General features: G+C 37.9%; 1 protein-coding gene across 1 annotated transcript; it reads right to left on the reverse strand.

Moving 5' to 3' along the window:
• Nucleotides 1-20,540, reverse strand: LOC131794449 (uncharacterized). Its single transcript, XM_066165678.1, has 22 exons — nt 20,429-20,540; nt 18,735-18,806; nt 18,331-18,402; nt 18,148-18,207; nt 17,814-17,888; nt 17,469-17,543; nt 16,600-16,671; nt 15,883-15,957; nt 13,498-13,569; nt 12,642-12,707; nt 11,806-11,877; nt 11,524-11,595; nt 11,017-11,088; nt 10,163-10,234; nt 8,567-8,638; nt 8,276-8,344; nt 6,645-6,716; nt 6,163-6,219; nt 5,443-5,654; nt 3,891-4,010; nt 1,133-2,647; nt 1-281 (listed from the first exon to the last, which is right to left on the reverse strand). The coding sequence occupies exons 3-22, from the start codon at nt 18,348-18,350 to the stop codon at nt 118-120; spliced, it is 3,084 nt and encodes a 1,027-aa protein (XP_066021775.1). The 5' UTR covers nt 18,351-18,402; nt 18,735-18,806; nt 20,429-20,540; the 3' UTR covers nt 1-117.
• Nucleotides 20,541-20,910: the final 370 nt, after the last annotated feature.

Genomic DNA, 20,910 nt, shown 5'->3' on the forward strand with positions numbered 1-20,910 from the left:
CATGGGGGAATCAGGTAAATTTTATCGTGAAAAAAACAAATCATCCGTTTATCACCCCCTCTTCCCCTAGACGACAAATAATGACTGGTCCCTTATCGTGAAGGGCTCAAGAAAATACTAGTCGCTATCTTCATTGGAGCTGAGCAGTTCATCAGATGTTCCCGTTCTTGTGACCGCTTTATTTTTAAGATGAGCGACTTTTTGGCGAAGGAAACTGCAACATCGCATTGGACAGAAGAAAACATACTTCTTGAATAACATCATATGGACAATCCCTTTTCCTGATAAAAGAAAAGAAAAGAAATGAAATTAACACTATGGTAGGGACGGCAAGTATTTTATTATTGGTAGGTTCTTACAAGGCTTCAACAGAAAACCTAGGCTTTGTATTACACAAGAGTTGTAATAATTTGCAGAAGAAAAATTGGCTTGCCTTCGGAGACGTTTGGAGATAAAAGAGCAAAAATAAAATCGTGACATTGTAAAATAATTCAACGTTTCTTTTTCCTTGCAGATTCTTCAACTAAATGTCCTAAATTGTTATCAGAAATTGTCGTGCAAGAAATCAAGGCAATTCCTCATTAAACCTGAGTGTTCTATACTCATCTGATACAAAGTTAGCTCGAATTAGCGCGGGAATCTTTATCCCCCATTTATTCGATGCGCCAATCATAACTAGCGAACGCCGAGAGACTGGGCGCGAGAAGAAGGAAAAACACTCTTCCTCAGCTGCCGTTGTTTATTATCAGAAGCATTTTCTTTTATTAAGATACAAGGGAAAATATTTTGACTCATAATCAGGAATAACGCCTTACAGAATCGAAAGAAGTTTCCTTTTTTTGTCTAAGTCCCTGATGTCTTAAGGTTTTATTTTAATGTTGGCCGTTATGAAATTTTGCCGATTCCATTTTGAGAGCTGACTACTACAAACGCTATTTTACGCCGATATTTTGTTGGAAAAAAGTAGTGCAAAAAGTTGGTAGATTCCAAGTCCAATCTTCTCTAGTGATCTTTGCAAACCTCATTTGCTAATTAAGACGTGCAAATTATGGAGGCCTTTGCAGCTCGCGTGTGTCTTAAAGGCTAACATGCACATTCCTTATGTCATTGTTTACCCAACTTAGGCACTTACCGATGGCAAGCATCAGTACAGAGGCGTTGAGAACAACGAAGAGGATATTCACAAACACAGATTCGTTCTTGCCCTCCTCTTGATTCTCATCCCATTTCGTATAAACTGCACCAAGGCAAACGTCAAAGAAAATGACCCACAAGACAAATGTTTGTAAGCGGTCTTCAAACTTTTCCTTGATTGGTCGGAATAAGGTGTAGAGCACTCCAAAGACGCTGACTGTCAGAACAGTAAGGCTGATTTGAGGGAGGCTTTTGGATCCAAATAGGAAAATCAATGAGATCAATATCAGCTTGCGGTACATCTCTGTGACCTCCCAAAACCAAAATTTCTTCTTATAGTTCTCAAAGAACACTCGAAGTCCGAAAGCAATTGCTTTGTCTTCCTGGGACTCACGGTATTTGTAAGTGAGAAACAAAGCTAGAACTGGAAATCCCACGGGATATATTGCCAAAAGAGAAGCCATGAGCCAATACAAGCTGTGGCGAGGAGTGAAACACTTGATGGAGTAGTCAGCTCTCAGTAGGAAGATACAGTCGTTTTTGTCGTCTGCGAAACACGTTTCTACACACGCACCGGGAAGAGGTAGAATTTGAATAATCGATTTGCTCGTCGTAGGGTAGGTCGTCAACAACAGCAAGAAAATATTCCGATAGCAAGATTTCTTCAAACTTTCAACTTGTGTTCTTTTCTGGCTTTCGCTAAGGTCCTTCTTGTTCATGATGTAGCGTTTTTTAAGAGATAGATACAAGAAAAGTGAGCCAACAAGTAGGACATTCAAGGCAACGATCAATGTGAACTTTCCAAGCTGATCTAAACGCAAAGAAGAATCAATGCAGCTTAGTGGAGCAAACTGAAAAATGTTCCCTTCAAATACTTTTAGAAATTTCTCCACTGAAATCAAAGTGATCGGCCACTGGACTTTCGCCAATGCTGAGAAAATACCAGCAATGACTTGATAAAAACCAATCACAATCTTGAAGCACGACATGACGACATCTGCAACTGTTCGGTTATTCTCTGCACATTTGGAGTCACCCCAAAGAACTATTAGAAACACAGCAACAAAAAGAACAATCACCAAGATAGACGAGATTATTGTTACAGTTAGGTGCGGACATTTCAAACATGAGTGGAAGCGGAAATAATAGCCGTTAGAACAGGTTGCACACAAATTCCCTTGATATCCTTGATGGCATTCTGAGTCGATTCCACCCTTGCAGGACTTGGCATGTGGACATTTGAGTGGCTTCGGAAGTGAAGTATTGAACGTTGAAAAGGACTTGTTGTAGTCTGATCCATTAGAATGGATATTGTTAACAAAACCTTTGAAACGCTCTTTTTCGGACTGATTGGACCATTTCCAGAAGTAGTTAGGAGCAAGTATTGCTGTATCGTTCTCACAAACAAAGCCGTATGGTGGACATGTTGAGCACGGGCCAAAACGATCCAATCGATAAAAGCTTTGAAGACATCTGCATGCACGATATCCAGCAGTCTCGTTCGAAAGCGTGCCTGAAAATAGAGTGATTTTAAAAATCAATAGGAATACCAATCAGTAGTTGTAGGTGACATAGCATAGAGTGGGAAAGGGTTTTTCACGCACTCACTTCCTCTCTTATTTCATTTGGCTGAGATGTAAGACCTCGCTAGCGACCTGAATTAACATTTGATATAGGTAATCACATGATTTCGAGTGCAATTTGGAATAAATAAGCACGAGTAATATTTTTTAAAGACTAACAAAATTCACGAACCCGTAGGGCGAGATCAATTTGTGGTCTTTGAAAAAATGAACAAGTGCTTGTTTATTCCAAATAGCACCAAAAAAATCATGTGATTACGTTAATAATTTACATGCAAAAATACGAGATGGCTCATCATAAATAAGAGCAAAAGCGCACGCATCGTTCAAAAATAATTTATTTAAACCGAGCGTTCGGTCAAAACAACCGCGTACGATCAAAACAATAATATGCAATGATATTTTCACATCTTTACGGCGCAAAAAAAGTTCAAAGTCCGGCTAAACAGTTCAAGGAATTGTTCAGTCTGTGTCCGAATAACTTTCGATGAAATGGAATCGTCGTTCCCGTCGTCGTTTCCATCGTCGTTTCCGTCGTCGTTTCCGAGGTTTAACCATGTTTGTTTTTATGTATTTTGGCGTTGGATCGCTCGAGCATAGTGTTAAGCTGGGTCGGCTCGTAATTTTCGATTTCCTTGGCAATTCCCTTCTCTAAACACCACTATTTCCAAACCGACAACCAAAAATCAGTGCTTTTTACAGTGTTTTTGTTGTTTGAGCTGTTTTTCAGCTGCGGTGGCGAAGGAAAACCTACTTAAAACTGCGGCCATTGTTTCGCCAACAATTTTTCACATCTTGCTACGACATCCAAGGCTCGCATTTGATTGGCTATCTGTGAGTTCTTTGATTATTGACCAATCAGAATGTCTGATTTGTTACTTTCTTTGCGCTGAATTAGCCCTCTTCTGCACTGAATTAACTCTCTTCTGCAATGAATCAAAGTCCACAACAATCAAACATACACCTAAAAAAAAAAAAAACAATCACTTTTGCCTCGTCCACCTGTTCTCAGGCCGAGTAAAATTTTGGATCATCCATTTTAGATTATCATTATGAAGAAATAGACTTGTTTTGGCTAAATAAGATGCCTGAAACTTCTGACTGTGTAGGAAGTGTCCTCAGGCGTGGTCAAGTTGAAAAAAAGTTACAGTACACAGCAAACATTGTATTTACCGTAAGGACATGCCACGCAATCGGTCGCTTTGGTCCCAGGACTATGTAGTGCAGAAACAAATGTACCATTACTGCATCTTTTACAATCAACTTGTCCCATTTCATCCTGATAAAAACCACCTGTAAAGATATCATAGAACAAGGAAGCAGCTTCACAAGTGGGTTACTATGGGCCCATAAACAGGAGTTGTCAATCTAGGAACTTTGAGAAATGTTCTTGATTTGTTTTGTTTTCAGTTCATTTCAAATGGAATGTTTCCTGTAAAAGATCATATTACAATGCCAGTAAAAAATCAACCAATCAATTTAATCTTCTGTAATGTCCCTTTAAATTCTGCTGTCGACGACTTACCCACACTTCATTCTCTTGAAAACCGTGTGATATCCCACCCCCCCTCCCTCTTTATACATGTACTTGATCGCATTTCTGTTATTTTTGCTATACATGCAAAGTGCTATGGAAATTCTATTAGGAACAGACATAGTTTTAGACATTTTTTACCAACAGGGTTTCCTGGATGTAACATAACCACTTAAATATTAAGACCAATTATAATTATCACTTTTCACTTGATAACGATAAATAGGCTGTAGGCAAGTTTAACTCTTTAGCTCCCATGAGTGACCAAGACAGAATTTCTCCTTGCAATATCAATACAGTATCAAGCAGACAAGCGAGGAGAATAAAGCAGAAAACTCAATTAGGGGACTACAAGTTGATTCAAAACCAAATTCTCCAAACTGACATCATGAGTATTTAATGACAGACAGTAGGAGGAATTACTAATGAGATCTTGGGAGTGAAAGGATTAAATGCAAAGAACGATGCAAGAAAGAGGTGACAGTTTATCTCATTCAGTGAATATTTACTATCGTGTAGCACGAAAATGTCGTGGGAGTTTTATTTTCCAGTATGACCATTTTTTTGAATTGGAATTTCAAGGAGGATCCAGTTTGTGCAGTTCTTAGTTAACAAAGGTAACATCAATAAAGAAAGGAAAGTGATACCGGTATTTGAAATTTCTAGTTTGTTAAGTTGTGGAAAGTGGAGCTATACAAGATATGATTTATAGATGGATATTTTGGGTGTGATATCCCACCCCCCCTCCCTCTTACAAAAATCATCCGACCATCCCCCTCCCCTCCCACACGAAGACGATAAATAGTGATTTACCCCTGAATTCAATTGAGCCAGTCTATTCCTAGGGCCAAAGCGAGTAAGGTTTACAAATGATTTTGATTAAATTTCACCGCTTGTTTCCTTTAACCGCATTTGTTAGTTTTGTGTCACTGACAACGTCAATAATAGTTGCATCTTAGTTCGGCCAATTATGGTCACCTCCACTTTGTAGGCACAGACTGGCTCACTAAGAGGCCAACTGATGTAATAACCGGGTCTCACCCCACTGAAGAACCTAATTCTTTCTCTGTTAGCCGTAATTTAAAATGCTTAGAGCTTACCCTTAAATATGGATGCTTGTTTCTAAAAAATTATCCTTAAAGTCTCTCCATAAACGAAACTTAACCATAGAATAATAGTACTCATTAATACCTGCAGGACACTCGACACAGCCTGTTTCACTGGTATAGTTACCAACGGAACAGAGACTGCAATCAGCGCAACTGGAGCTTCTGTACGGAAAAGTAGGTACATGGTGTGAGTCACAATCACGGCATTCAAAGCCTGAGCGTTTCCAGCCAGCTCGGAAGGTGCTTTGTTCTCCAGATAAAGTAACATGCAGCGAAGTCGAAGGAGCACATTCTCTGAAGGTTAGAAAATTACAACATATCAAAGGCTCGGTGATACAAAATAGTATGGCTTGCCTATTTTGTGCCAAGGGGGAAACTGAGGCAAAAATTAATTAAGGAAACAGGGAAAAACGACAATATTGGGAGATGAACGAGCTCGAAAAATATGATAGATAACCAACTCAGAGTATTTTCGAACTGGTTCCAAATATCTTACATCCCAGGAGCGCGAGTAACCCCCAAATATAACTCTGCGGACTATTGCAAATGATGGAGGGAAAAAACGCATACCAACCATCTTCTGGTCCACGGTCAACTGCTATAGCTTTTTTATTGAGCCAATCGAAATTGAAGAATTGAAATATGCTTTGGTTAGGCCAGGCAGAGGTTTATACCAAGGCTAGCTGTGAATAACCTTTTTTTTCGAAAAATACCTGCACGAAGTTGGATATTTATTAGTTTAGATGTCCATTATTGAAAGGCTTATAGCGTGTAGAGTAAATTGAATTTAAGGCCTACTTACATTGTCGCCATATATCTTCCTCGAGGCAGTTGAAGAAGATTTTTACACGTCAATGATCTGTCAATTATTAGATTAAGAATAAAATAAATCTAAGTTGTAAAGATTGAAAAAATAACGCAATCATTATGGAAATTGCTATAAGATCAATTAGCCAAGCGGCTTACGTGGCTGAATCTTACATGGGTTTTAAAAACATAAAACAACAACAACAACAACAACAACAACAAAATACATAAAAAATCATAAACATTAAAAAACAAAAACAAAAACATAAAAAAAACACCAAACACTCTGGGCTTGCAGCCAAACTGGAAAACAAATGGTCAATGGTACAGTCGATAAGGGTAACAGTGATGAAGTCAACGGCAAGGATAATAATGACAATAATGTAATGGCGATACATGAAAGTAACAAGGAGGACTGGCAATACTGTTGTGATTATCTAAGCTATTTGATGTGTATAACTTCCCGTCTTTACTTACACCTTAGTATTGTTTGTCATTTTGTCGAAAATTCCATCTGGCAACAGTGGTAAAGGATTGTCAAAAATGGTTCTGAAAGTGAAATACTAATTCATTATACAGTTGATGCATTTGTGGGGTCCCAGACAATGTTATGTGTGCCGTTTGTTTCTTTTTCTTATGAGTGTTTTGGACTTTTTGAGTATCATCTCAACGAAAACAGAAATAAGACACCTTTAAGAGGAAGGCAAAGGAGTGTAAGTTATGTGTGATTAATAAAGGCCAAAATTAACGCGATGCGTAAATTTTTACAGAGGCAAGCGTAATTCGTGAACTAATGTCAACGTGGGATATGATTTGCCACCTGAAATATATGGGACCCGTGAATTTATTTAGTCCTTGCCCGAAGCATTGAAGAGAAGAAGAGAGATTGCAAGTTTTCTCATTCAAATACGTGACGTATGAATTTTTGCGTGAAACGGGATCAGGGACTCCCCATCCCCCTCCCTAACTCTTTGCTAACCTCCTTCGAGTAACCTTAAGGTGACTATCTTTACATAAGGGAACGGTAAAAGGGGGAACGGTAAAAGGGAGAACAGTAAGAGGGAGAACGGTAAAAGGGGGAACGATAAAAGGGAGAACGGTAGAAGGGAGAACGGTAAAAGGGAGAACGATAAAAGGGAGAACGGTAAAAGGGAGAACGGTAAAAGGGAGAACGGTAAGAGGGAGAACGGTAAGAGGGGGAACGATAAAGGGGGGATGGTAAAAGGGAGAACGGTAAAAGGGGGAACGATAAAAGGGAGAACGGTAAAAGGGAGAACGGTAAAAGGGAGAACGGTAAAAGGGAGAACGGTAAAAGGGAGAACGGTAAAAGGGAGAACGGTAAAAGGGAGAACGGTAAAAGGGAGAACGGTAAAAGGGAGAACGGTAAAAGGGAGAACGGTAAAAGGGAGAAAGTAAAAGGGAGAAAGTAAAAGGGAGAACGGTAAAAGGGAGAACGGTAAAAGGGAGAACGGTAAAAGGGAGAACGGTAAAAGGGAGAACGGTAAAAAAAAAAGGAACGGATTTTACGAAAAGATTCTCCGTTTTAATTAAGATTCCCCCTTTTAAAGGTTCCTGCTTTTAAAGATTCCCGCTTTTAAAGATTCCTTTACTTTAAAGATTCCCGCTTTTAAAGATTCCAGCTTTTAAAGGTTTCCCCCTTTTAAAGATTCCCCATTCCCCGTTCCCTCCATTTCCCGTTCCTTATTTTAAAGATAGCCATTTCAACAAAGATGTTTAGCTTGAATCATGCGAGTAAATTATTTAATTAGGAAGATTTAGCACCGCTTTTACGTGAAGCGGCAAACTTCAGCTTGTCCTTTCACGTTCCACATAAACCTTACTACTTTAGCTTCGTGTAAGCTCGCGTCACTTCGGTTGTGAAATGATTTTAACCGTGGAATTTCATCTACCTTTGTATCACCTACAAGAAATAGTTTTGACCAACTTTTTTCCAGGAATTAACCTCTTCTCGGCGAAAGAAAAAGGGAAGAAAATCTTATGTACAAGGCAAACGGCGAAAGTGGACACTCGCCGTGGCCACTCTTGCCGTGCGGTGATAAATCTCTCCTATGTATTGCATCTCAACTTTTAAGCTGCAGTTTGCTTACAGCTGCCTCAGAACAAGTCTGTCGAAGCTTTTGCTTTCAATGGTTTTAATTGCATTGCTGTGAAGAAATCTGAAGAAGAAGAAAAAACCATTTCGTTGAAGCAAAATAAAAAAATAAATAAAAATGATAAAACTTGCATGAGTTATTAACATCAAATAAAAGCAATTTCCAAAATTTTAAAAGCCATTTCCACCATAAAAATATTAGCTTAGTTACCAAACTCCCCTAGCTATGCACTTGATACTTAGAAATTTGCAACATTCCGTAACATGGAGTGAAACTTATACTTACAGTGACTTGAGAAGGAGAGTTTCATCAAAAACGTCTTTGGCAATAAATGCCAGATTGTTTTTGATAAGCATTCTGAAAATTATAATTCAAAGGAAACATGAAACCCATAAGAAAATAATGTCGCATGTGAAGTGTCATTCACAACAAATATAGAAATACGCGTAATTGAATTATAGAATGAGACTGGTCAATTCGTCTATTTGGAATTATTCATAGTCTCCGGATATGGTTACGATAAAATAACTCTTATGGAATCGACATTTAATTCATTAAAATATGGGTCTCGCCTTCTACCTTTAATTTGTAAACAAGGAAAAGCAACGTGATGTTTCGCCCAAATCTATCTGTTTTTCGTGTTTACGTAGCTTCTACTGTTTAATGAATTCCATAAGTGTTCAGAGGAGAATATCCACATGTGTTTTGACTTCTATACTGTTTATAGAGGTTGTTATCTAAACTACGAGTGAATATAGAACGTCATACTGTGTTTATATATTCTCATCAACACGGCAGTCAAACTTCTGTGCATCTGCGAACGTTTTCAAGGCTAAATGGCGTGCTTTTAGGCTTTCAACACAAGTTCTTTAAAGAACAACCACACAAGCGAGTAAGTCGCCGTGTTGGACACCGTACAACTTTTGTGGTAAAGCTCAACATAAAATGGCACTTCAGCAGAAAACCCGTAATCAAATAAGCTTTGAGTGCGAAAAGTTTCTAGTGTTCTCTTTCCCCAGTTTACTTCCTTTTACAGATCAACAAGGTGTTTCAAAAGTTCGTTCCGGTTTGTTTTCTTCTAACGTTTCATCATTTATTTAAATTAATACTAAAGAATATCAACAATTTCGGGAAAGGAACAACATACACAAATGGCACGAAAAATGATGGGAAAACGCACTCATGCAGATTTTGTGCAAAACAAAGACAACCAGCAGACAATTAAAATTGCTATTGGTAACAATTGTAACAAATTCTCTGCTTCAAGTTATTGATAAAATTCTAACAATCAATTTATTTGTTGAGAAAATTAACAAGTTCAAAAAAACACCCTATACATGAATGTATCACTGTTTTGTTGAAATTTTTTTTTCGCGTAATTGGCGTGACAGCGGTTGTTTCCAAAGTTTTCCTTTGAGCCTTTGAGTGGGAGCTTGCGCGCGGCTGACCAAAATTTAACCCTTTGCGCATGCCCTATGTTTTGCAGCTACATAGTTCTAATCCAGACAAATCTATGTTTGTCATTTTTCGAAACGCCTAATAAACTATTAATATATAATGTTAAATTTATTGGGCCGGTTATTTGAACAAAGTTTAGCCGTTGTTTAACAAAGCTGCGTTATGAAATATCCTGAATAAAGCTGAATCTTTCATCTGAATATTCACTCTGTGAACAGTGTCACGAGGGCCGAAAGCTGGCAATTGAAAGACATTAATGGAATAAAAACAATCCAATCATGTAGGAAACGTAAGCCCCTCTCCTTGCATGTAAGAAAGGGGTTTGGGTTAGACCCGGTGTAAATAACAGCCCCATTGAGTTCAGCTAAGTAACTTCTTCGTTCGCTACACTACCGTGAACTAAAACCTCTGTAGAAAACTTACAGTGTGTTCAAATTGTAAAGTCCACTAAAGGTGCGTTTATTAATGGAAGTGATGTTGTTGAAGCTAAGCATCCTTAAAGAAAAAGTAAAAGAAAATTTTAAGAAGGAAAGTGAAGTACACAAAGAGAGAAAACGTATATACATCGGAATAGGTCCTATTCGATCAATTACATAGAGATATAAGCCCATAACGCACGCATTATTAAGGTATTAAATAAGGTATTAAGGCCCGCTCAAAAATTAAACGCACGCAACAGTTCAATGCAACATCTTGCATCATTATTGGATCGTGTTGTGAGATATTGTAAAAGAGCTGTCCAAACGCGCAAAAAAATCTTGCAATACCCAAAAATGTTGCAACAAGAATTTGAAAATTTTCAAACTTGATCTAACATCATCCAACATCTTGCAACACGTTGTTACAAGTTGGCCAAAAGCGTGCCACAATTTTGTGCGCCACAATGTTGCAAGAAGTTCTGCTGAAATGTTGCGGACGTTAGCCAGGCCTTTATACGCTATATTTATCATTTGAAGAACTGTTTTTTATTCCCTGTGGGACATGCATAACTTGTTTCATTACACTAGTATGGCTTATTAACTTCATGCAGTTTGTAGGCAACAAAACTGAGAAAAAGGAATTGGTAGTATATGAATCCTTTATGGGGCAAATGACCAAGTACACGGAAAAAATGTAGAGAATTATTAATTTGGTTTATATTGGGTGGCTAACATTCCCATCGCTCTTTTTAAGGGATATAGAAATTTTGAATCGATAGATTACTGAATGTATGCGTCGATTGGGAGAAGTAAATTGAATGTTTTTTCAAAATTGCCATACTTTTCCCTTTTACTTACAGAATATCTAATTTGTCGAGCTTATCAAATACGTTATCTGGTAATGACTGCAGATTGTTGAACGACAAATCACTATAAAAAGATAAGATGAATAAAGTTATTAACAAGAAAATAAAAACCCAATTGCTTTTTCTGAAAAAAGTTTAGAAATGATCATATGTAACTAACATATCTACAATTCGTAAGTGGACTCAGATTTCAGTACTCCACACATCATATTACCGGTGGCGGATTTAGTGGAGGGGCCCAGGGGGCCCGCCCCTTTTATTTTGAGTAAAAAAGCAAGAATCGTAGAAGGAAGAAAAGCCGGCGGGGCAAGTGACAAAAACCAGGCCCCCCCTTACCTCACCATAAACCCAGTGAAAATAATAGACCCCGATCGCGAGTAAAAATAGAAAGTTGTATCGCGTCCGTTTTCACTTAGTATTACGTCATTTCACGGGCAAAAATATCAAAAGACAGTCGCAAGATAACAACTCCTTCTTGGTTTTGTTTTTAGTTACTTACAGGTTTGCTACTACAATAGTATTCTGAAAGATGTTTGGTGGTAGGTACTCGATCTTATTGTTACGCAGATATCTACGAGAAAAAAGAAACATTCACAAAATTTCATTCCTTGCGCAAAATCTTAAAATACTTCCAGTTAGTACCTGTGATACTGGTTCTAGGGCTAAAGCGCTCTTCACCTTAGCCAAACCTTTGCCTGATGCATGTAAACATAGTAAAAAATGCTGTGTCCCTCAGATTTCCAAATGGAATCATTTGATGCTAAGAGAATTAAATACTCACAGTTCAAAAACTATTTGAATTCCTGATGTTACGATTTTCGTTACATCTGTGATCTGGTTATTTTCTAAGTTTCTGAAAAAAGAAAGGTCATAATACAGAAAAATCCAAGTTGCGAGCGCTGATTTAAAATTCACTTTGATATTTTGACGATAGATAGACTCTTGTTTAGTGATGATATTTTCCTACAATTCGTGATGACGGTAAATTTTCCAATTTTTACCGTATTAGTCCAAGAGTCATTTGGCCTTTCGAATTTGTACTAATCTAATTAGTAACGAGGTGTTGCAGATGAGTATAATCATGACAGCAACCCAAATCCTTTGGCTGACGAACTCAGTCTATTTCGGGTTCAAATCCAGTACAGGCCTGAAATTTTTCAGGCCTTATTTTCACGACTATTTAAGTAGTGTTCATAACTGCGAGAATCGCTTCCATATTCGTTTCTTCAACCGCGTTTCACATATATGATTTTCATATATTTACCGTCATTTATTCACTACTTCACGGGTTTATTTGGAACCGACATATTTATTTATTTTGAACCAACATAATAACCAGTTCAACAATTTCGTCGCCGATTGTCGGTGGTAATTTCGAGACACGATGATGAAGGGACCAAGACAAGAAACTGATTGCATGACTTTGTTGGCAATGGCACAAATTATTTCTTGGCAACTTTTGCTTGCAAATAAAGTCGGGAACAAACCAAACTCTTCGATAAACTAAGTGCTTTCCTTCAAATGCACTAACCATTTTGTCCAGTCGGATCTTGGTAAATTCCAGATCCCATGTCCTACCACCTAGATACACAATGATAACAAATCATAGCAACTTACACTTTTTTGGAATATGCAAGACGCTTCAAATCTGGAACAGATGTCAGGTTGTTATTGCTCAACGAACTAAAAGATTCAGAAAATTGGGAAAAAAAGACACAAACAGTTGTAATGATTTGATTATTAAGCTCAGGTTCTCTTTCAAAGCAAATATATTTGGTTTTGATTTCTCCAGTGGAAGAAATCCACTCAGTTGGCTAGTCTCCAAGGAAGGAATTGTTTGGTTACGTCACGAAACTCACAAATGGTGTTGTGTGACGAGAACAAACACTGAACCCTCTGATTGGCCAATTAAAAGAATTAACAGAAAACAAAAGGGACAGGCGCGAACACTACCAAATAATACGCCCCTTCCCTTTCCTAACCCTGAAGTGTTGACTTCGTGGTAATGCAATGAATTAGCGTATTTCGCGACTAAAGATTGGGCCAATTACGAAATGTGACCAATCACAGTCCACGCTCATTGATCCGTGACCAAACCAAACCTGAGCGCTATAGCACTGGACGAGGGTGGGATGTTTTCCCCCTGTTCTATATTGACTTTCAATTTTAAAACGTTCAAAACATGTCTTTTACAGACCAATCCGTAAATAACTCATGTGACTTACATCAGATAGATAAAACAAAAGAAAGATAAACTTGGAACCCTAGAGGTAGAGAGGCCCAAGAAAATGGCCGTCAAGGGTTTGGAAATGGCTCTTAAATGGAGCAGTCGGTTCGATGTAATTTTGGTATTTGGAGCTCTCTGTTGAGCAAATAACAGCATAAGATTATAACTCTTCTCAAATGAGCTTTTTTTTCCACAGATCATGCTTGAATAACGATACTCCCTTTTTCCGTTCTGTGAGTTACTTACCATCTTTCGAGAGAGATAAATTGCTTGAAAGTTCCATCACCTATCGTCTTCAGTCTGTTATGATCAAGGACCCTATAACCGATTAGGAAAATATTTACAAGTTATTTACCCCAATGAGCCAAGCCATATATGCTTGAACGCGAGCAAAAGAAACTGTGGCTGGAATATGAAATCGAAGCTTTCAGAGAAACTTCCCTATAACCCTGGAACGTGACAAACATACCATAACAGAAAAAGAAATCCTTGAATATAATGTTACTACTGTTAGTGTTATTCGAAAAAGTTTGCAATCTTTCCTAGACTACTCTTGACCTTAGAAACACAACCTTTCAAAACGATCGAGAGTCAATAAAAGATACAAAATTGCTCCACGCCCGAAGTTCGACCATGTTTTCGAACAGAAACAATAACTTTCTTGGCTCTCCACGATGAAGGATGAGGACTCTTATGCCTTTCACCTCAAACTTGTTCTCAGGTTTGAAGCATATGAATACAATTAGCTTGAAAGGTCTCGTCTTGAAGTGCTATTTCAAATTTCAGAGGAAGGAAATGGAATTTTTCCACAGCAAATGGGTGCCGCCAGGCATATCAAACTTATTTCCCATAAGCGTGAACATTTGCTCTAATTGGCGTCCAGGCTGGCGCGAACAACGCTTTCCCTACGGCGCTTGCGCATCAGAGTATCAATCGCAGTGGTGACAATTTACATTTGTAAATGTTACGAGTGTCGATGTAGAGCAGGGTTGTTCCTAGAAAAAACTCAGGATCGTCGGTAACAACAACAAACTGTTTTAGTTGACTTCTTGTTTTCATAGCACTAAGCTTCTTCGCAAATCTCTCTCTCTGTTCGATGGAACTGTCGCTCTTATATACATAAAGTATAAGGATCTAGAAACTTCTCTAAAGAACTAAATTTAGTATATTAACAGGGTTTCTAAATTTGAATAATTACGTAAGAAATAGCACGTTCCAGAATGTTCTTTTTACCAGAAGGTCACGTCTAGATGACTTCGGGTTCTAGAATGTTCTATTAGAATGTTCTGGGACTTTACTTAGACAATTTTTCGTAACAGTAAACATTGCGGCTACAAGGGAAAGGAGAGTCCCAAAACGATACCCCGATGAGGTCTTTTCAACTAGGCTTTTATTCAAGAAGAAGACAAGAACAAAAACCAACGACCGTAAACTTTCATCCTGTCGTTGTGACAGTCGTAGACAAAGTCGCAAAGCGGGTCAAATTCACCACGTTGGAATCTTTGGGATCTTTTTCAGTTTGTGATACTTGCAGCACCCTCTGTGTCGTTGAGCCCTTCCTCAAGTTTCTGTCGCTTGGTAGTTTCGTTCTGTAAAGATTCTTCTAGCGCTCGTTTTCAATAAAGTAATTATCTAGCTTGTGATAAAATAACTTGACAGAATGATTATTTTAAGTATGGTCGCGCCATTGGTCAGTGAGCTTCGACATCAAAACCTCCACTTTTCCTCTTGCTCGCTTTGGCTTTGCACACATGGTCCCAATCTTTTTCCTGAAGACATTTGTTATTCGATTGTTGACGACGATGCCTCTAACGCCCGTTTGTCACATGGTCTCCTCCACAACTACAGCGCAGGTAGATTCGCCACTTCCCTCTCCATTCCCTTTGGCAATTGTGGAGAGAAGATAGCTGAAAAATTGTTAAACACGACTGGTATCAGACATATTCGAGACTTACCAGCAAAAAATGCCGTATCTCCGGGAACAAAAGGAAAAAAAATCAAATCGCTTCATTTATTTATGAGACTACTTACTTTTTCATACTGCATGTAAACGTGGGTAACGAATGGCCGGAAAATCATCCTGTTTTTGGACCCTCTGATCTTTCTCCCACGGCTTTTACGGATCCGTAGAAGACCAGAAGTAAAACCAGTGAGAGTGCTCCCATTTGAGCGGCCATTTGACCCATCTAAATCGGTCGCAAACTAGACGAATTATATACCAAAATAAAGAAAATTTCTCGCTCCATTCGAATGTGGCGGTACAATTGAGATTTGAACATGCTCGAGAGAGCTAGGACCCATTCTTACGGGCTAACCCTGATACGACACTCTGAACGTCTTCGTAAATTGCCTTATCGGAATATTAAAAATTGAAATTTGACTCCTTAAATCTTGAAGCTTTGGTATTTCAAAATAAGTTATAAATTTTTTTGTTGTTAAAATTAATCACTATCAAAACGTCTCTTAGCAATTGAGCCAAAGGTTCCAAATTTTGTGTGTTCTAGAGACACAAAGTGGTGGGGGCGGGGTCGCCCAGATTTGATGTAGGCTTTTGTTAATAGTGAGTTTGATATAATTTCCATAATTTCACATTTTTTTCAAAGACTGATGGTCTATAGTTACCATACTTACAAACTAGCAAGGTTATCCGTAAGTCCTTCCAATGTACCCTTGTCTATATGCGTCAGCTTATTATAAGACAGTGTACTGAAAACCGAAAAGTTAACAATGATATCATTGTCATTGTCATTGTCATGTCATCGATGTCATGTCGCATAATAAACTGAACAAAGTATTACAGGGTAATTTAGTACTATCAACTAAGTTGATAACGTAAATTGGCCATCGTTAAGGATTTAAAAACTGACGTTTCGAGCGTTAGCCCTTCGTCAGCGAAGTAGTACCAGATTACCCTGTTATACTCTCCCACCGAAGCAGCACCACAGTTACTTTAGAAACTTACATGGTCCCTTTAAACAAGATATTAGCAACGTAAAATTGCGTGCTGTTAGTTTTCTGCAGTGAACTTGATTGTCACTTGTCAAGGATGTGATAAGTGATGTGTGCCCGATTTAGAACTCAGTACCAGTGATTTTAACTACTAGTAAGGAGATGTGTCTGCATTTTAATGAAATAAATTAATTATATTCGCAATTAAAAGTGTAGAGAATACTTGACCCAGAGGAAATACAACGCGGTAGCTGTTTGTAAACCGCGCCATATGTAGTTTTGCGTGCGTGGACAGGTTAAATAATTGTCTTGGAAATGGTGGCGCCCACATTAGCTCTTGTAGCATATTTGAAGAAAATAAAATGAAAATATGAAAACACAAAGTCAAATACTACTTACAGGTCTTGTAATTGCTGCATCGACCGAAAAGTTCCATTTTGTATATTCTCCAAGTCGCAATTTTTCATGGAACTACATACAAAAGTTATTGAAAAAAAAATCAACACAAAGCAGGTTGGTGCTGTAGAAAAAATTGAGCAAGACTGAGATCCACGTTATTGAAAGTTTCTTGATTTAAGAAACTGCCTTCGGGAGAATTGTTATTTTTTTTATTAGTCAATGAATGTCTTTTTGAAATGCAGGTGTCTTAATTAAGGACACTGTTGGACATTTTCTGTGAAAAGATATGAAAGAATATCTTTCATTAGCCAAGTGGAGAAGAATTATCTTCTATTTCAAAACGCGCTTCTACTGAACAAGGACCTCATCTAACTCTATCTTTTGACGAAACCTTCAAGCAAGTCAACTCAGCGATGGTCATGACCAATAATTTGCAGTTCCATGCATAGAGAAATTTTCAATTGAGTGTTAAAATTGAATCCAAAATATTGTTTTGGTTTTGCAAAGTCAGTCTTTGACTGATCTACAAAGCTCGCATCATCCTTTTAACCAATCAGATGCAAACGAAAACCTATCGTGACTTGGTCGCCCGCGTTTTCCCGCGTTTCCCGAATTTGAGTTTTCACTTTGAGTGCTCATTGGTTGTTGGTGATGTGAACCTTTGTTATGATTGGCCGTTGTGGTTACTTTGGTTTTCGTTTTTCTACAGTCAATTAAAAACTTCTCTGCTACAGAGAAAAGCAACGAGAGCTCGCTCGCTCGCTCGCAGTCCAAGCGTCGCAACCAACTTCGGGAATAACTATATCATGAGACAAACATTAATACTTTGTTCTATGGTGGTGATTTGTATGTTGAGCTACTTAACTTACAGATATTTCATATCGTTAAAAACAGCAAAGATATCTGCTGGCAGAGATGGTCCAAGTGGATTTGAATTAAGGTATCTGTAAAAGTGAACCGTTTGCAATCAGTAAAAACTCTCTTCTACATTCAGGTAGGTCGACATGATATGAAAACAGATAGCAAATATTCGTGCTTAATAAAATGTGACGAGTGATATAACAAGATACAAAAGCAATAATTGGCAGAATAATGATAACGCAAGACATCGAGGATAAGGTTTATTCACTCTTGTTATGACATTATTTCTAGGATAACTATATCTTAATTACATTTTTTTTAAAGTTTTTTTCCGGATGAAAAATTACACTTACAGTTTCCGAAGCCGTGTTAGTCCCTTGAGAATGACCCTTACATCCGCAATTGATATAAGGTTGTGTTCGAGTTTACTAGGCAAATAAAATAATTAAAATTAATTAGCTTTTTGATGAATTTAACGGCGTTATGATGACTCACGCGGCCTCATTCCATTTGCGTCACTGTGTCTCATCCATGAACAAATAACATCCCTTTTTTTTAATGAGAATGAGCTAACGAGAAACATCAAAATAAACAAGACAAAATAAAACATAGTATGACTTTTTTAAGATGGCATGCATAGGTAAATCTGAACTTTACGATGAACTTTCATCTACTTTAATTACTCACAGTATAGAAAGGCTTGGAGGAAGGTAAAAATTCCCTGAAATTGAATTCATTTCCAGATTTCTGGAAAGAAAATGTCAGCGAATGTTAGGAAATGAAGACTAGGTAATTAATTACCTTAATACATTTTTTTCGACTATACGATGCAAAATTACTGTTGAATGCAACTATTAGAAATTCCCTTACACAATATCCAGCTTCTTCATATTCTTGAAAGTGTTTCGTGGAATGTGCCGCAATGAGTTATTTGGCAAGGCTCTAGGAAAAAAGAGCACACAAAAAAGGTAGTCATGATCAGGTGCAAAAGTTTAAGTAAGCCAAATGTTCCCCGCTAATTTACTGCGCTTGCCTTAATTTAAAAATCGTTTGGAGAAGAACATTTTCCAAGAGCAAATCCCTCATTTTGATTCGCTAAAGTTGTAGGCATCTATCAGTTAAAATTATTGAGTTGCTAACCAATGGTCTTTTTTGTGCGTTTACTGTTGACTCGGGAAATGTTTTGTCATCTGGGGAAGTTCCTTTTCTAACTGTTTCAACAATCCTGCCTATTTTTCTTGATACTTGACAGTTTTATCTCAATTACTACTTACAATTCCTTCAAAACAATCAAGTCCCTAAAAGTGTCTTCTGAAATTGTGTTCAGGGAACAACTCGAAAGATCTCTAAGGAATAAATTGAACATGGTTAAAAGAATGAAAATGATTAAAATGCAATTTGCAGAGTCGACGTAAAAGATATATGTTACCTTATGAGGGGAATGTTATTGAGAGGTCTTGAATCGATGCCACATAAGAAAAAATAACGCAAAAGATCTCAGGAAGGTGTGAAATTTCAAAAGGAGGCAATAGCATGCAATTTACGCAAAGAAAGAGAATTTGTAGAGGAAACAGGATTGTGAATGTCTTAACTCTAAGTGTAAGAGTTCTTATCGAAACTATGGTGGTGTAATTTCCCCCAAACGAGAGATGAGTGAGATGTGTAATTTTGTGAAAGAGAAATGTGCCGTATGAAAAAGTGGGTTCGTACAAAAAGAATTATCGTTATAGGTTTTCAAGAATTGGGGTGAAATTGAATTAACGAGCTGTTAAGTACATAGAGAGAATATTCATGAAAGCTATCAAAAATTCACAAGTTCAATTGACGCAAATTTCTTAATCGAAGCTGGGGGTGCGATTGTATTAACGTAGCGAATACTAATTAACAAATAGAGAAGCCTTGACTGTGCTCTGTTCTGTATTATAATAAAGTTCGGATATAACGCGCGCTGTCATTGGTTGAAAGAGCGTGCTCTATGAGAGTATAGAGCATAGAACTGAGCTAAAGCTGTCAAGAAGTGGGAAGAAACACTCGACTACGTCTCGTGTTTCTCCCTACACTTCTTTCGTGCTCTAGCCGCTTCCTGCGTACTTTATAACAGAACAGAGCACAGTCAAGGCTTCTCTATTTGTTAAATAAAGCACGCAGGAAGCGGCTAGAGCACGAAAGAAGTGTAGGGAGAAACACGAGACGTAGTCGAGTGTTTCTTCTACACTTCTTTCTTCTGTTTGTTTCTGAGTTTCTGAGGCTTGCTTTACCTTGGTGACCGGAGATCGCCATGATGAGCGAGCCGCGATAGACTTCAGCATAATCATATTCGCTCAGACACCGTCATGATTAGTATGAATTTTAACAGTTATGCCAGATTGGTTATATTTTTCATCATTTCTGTTTTGCTCAGTTTTGTTTTTGAACACTGAAGTTTATAACTTTATATACTATACGAGTGTTAGCTGTGTTTGATTTTTATTACCGTACGTAAGCTTGCGATCTAATTGAGCGTGAAAATCTTTAAAACTCGGAATGTCTATTTTGTTTTTCCTTTGAGGATTTTCGTATCTGCTCACGTTTTATAATATTGCTACTTGCCGGCTCGCTTGTTCCGAAATTTCACTTTCCATTATCGGAAAAAAGCTAAAAAGAAGTCCCGGAAAAGGTCGAACATAGTACAATTTGGCAGATGGCGTGACAGCTTTAGCTCAGCTCTATGTTCTATACTCTCATAGAGCACGCTCTTTCAGCCGATGACAGCGCGCGTTATATCCGAACTTTATTATAAAATGAAATGTGCTTTGGTGTGAATCGAGACGACTGGTTATATATTGTGATCAGTGTGGTTTTTCCTATGATAAATTTGTGTATGCGTTCTTTTTGTGTGTGTGTGTGTGTGTGTGATAAGTAACATACCAAAAGAGACGATGACACGTCAAGAAAGAACAAGGACGATTAACGTTTTTACATAACTTACAGTGTCAATGTATTGTTTGGGATTTTGGCAGGAATGGGTCCATGAAAATGACACTTTACTCTCACCAGGGCGTGGGTCCTACCAAATTTAGGGCATTTACAGATTTCAGTCAGGCTGCAAACGTCACTCTCACATGGTGTTACAAACCAAAAGACCAAGATGACTTGTATCAGGCCAATAAACATCATTACAGAGTCCAAACTAGGTTTCTGGGAACAAAAGTTACAACATCTTCATTTCTAGATTAAGAACTAAAAGCAAATTCATTTCCGTTTATTGTCCTTTTAAAGCAGCAGAGCTTTGTCTACCAGGCAGATCTCTCGCGAAAGTTTATCGACATTCGTGCGCATTACTGACATTTTGCAATGCTTCTAGTTGGGAAATAAAATGGTAGCAGTCCACTGATGTTTCTGTTTCAGTAAGATGAACGGTCATAAAAATTGCTAAATTAGGTTCCTCATTAGATGGACAATAAAGAAACA

The sequence above is a fragment of the Pocillopora verrucosa genome, chromosome 4, assembly GCF_036669915.1.
Source record: "Pocillopora verrucosa isolate sample1 chromosome 4, ASM3666991v2, whole genome shotgun sequence".
NCBI lineage: Eukaryota > Metazoa > Cnidaria > Anthozoa > Scleractinia > Pocilloporidae > Pocillopora > Pocillopora verrucosa.

What these genes read in the sequence shown, in the direction of transcription:
- LOC131794449 (XM_066165678.1), bottom strand. Translation starts at nt 18,350, where the DNA reads ATGAAGAAGCTGGATATTGT. An exon ending in CTCGACAAATTAGATATTCT is followed by an intron (nt 10,235 to 11,016) that starts GTAAGTAAAAGG and finishes TTTTTCTTTAAG; the next exon opens with GATGCTTAGCTTCAACAACA. An exon ending in ACTCTCCTTCTCAAGTCACT is followed by an intron (nt 8,345 to 8,566) that starts GTAAGTATAAGT and finishes CTTCTTCTTCAG; the next exon opens with ATTTCTTCACAGCAATGCAA.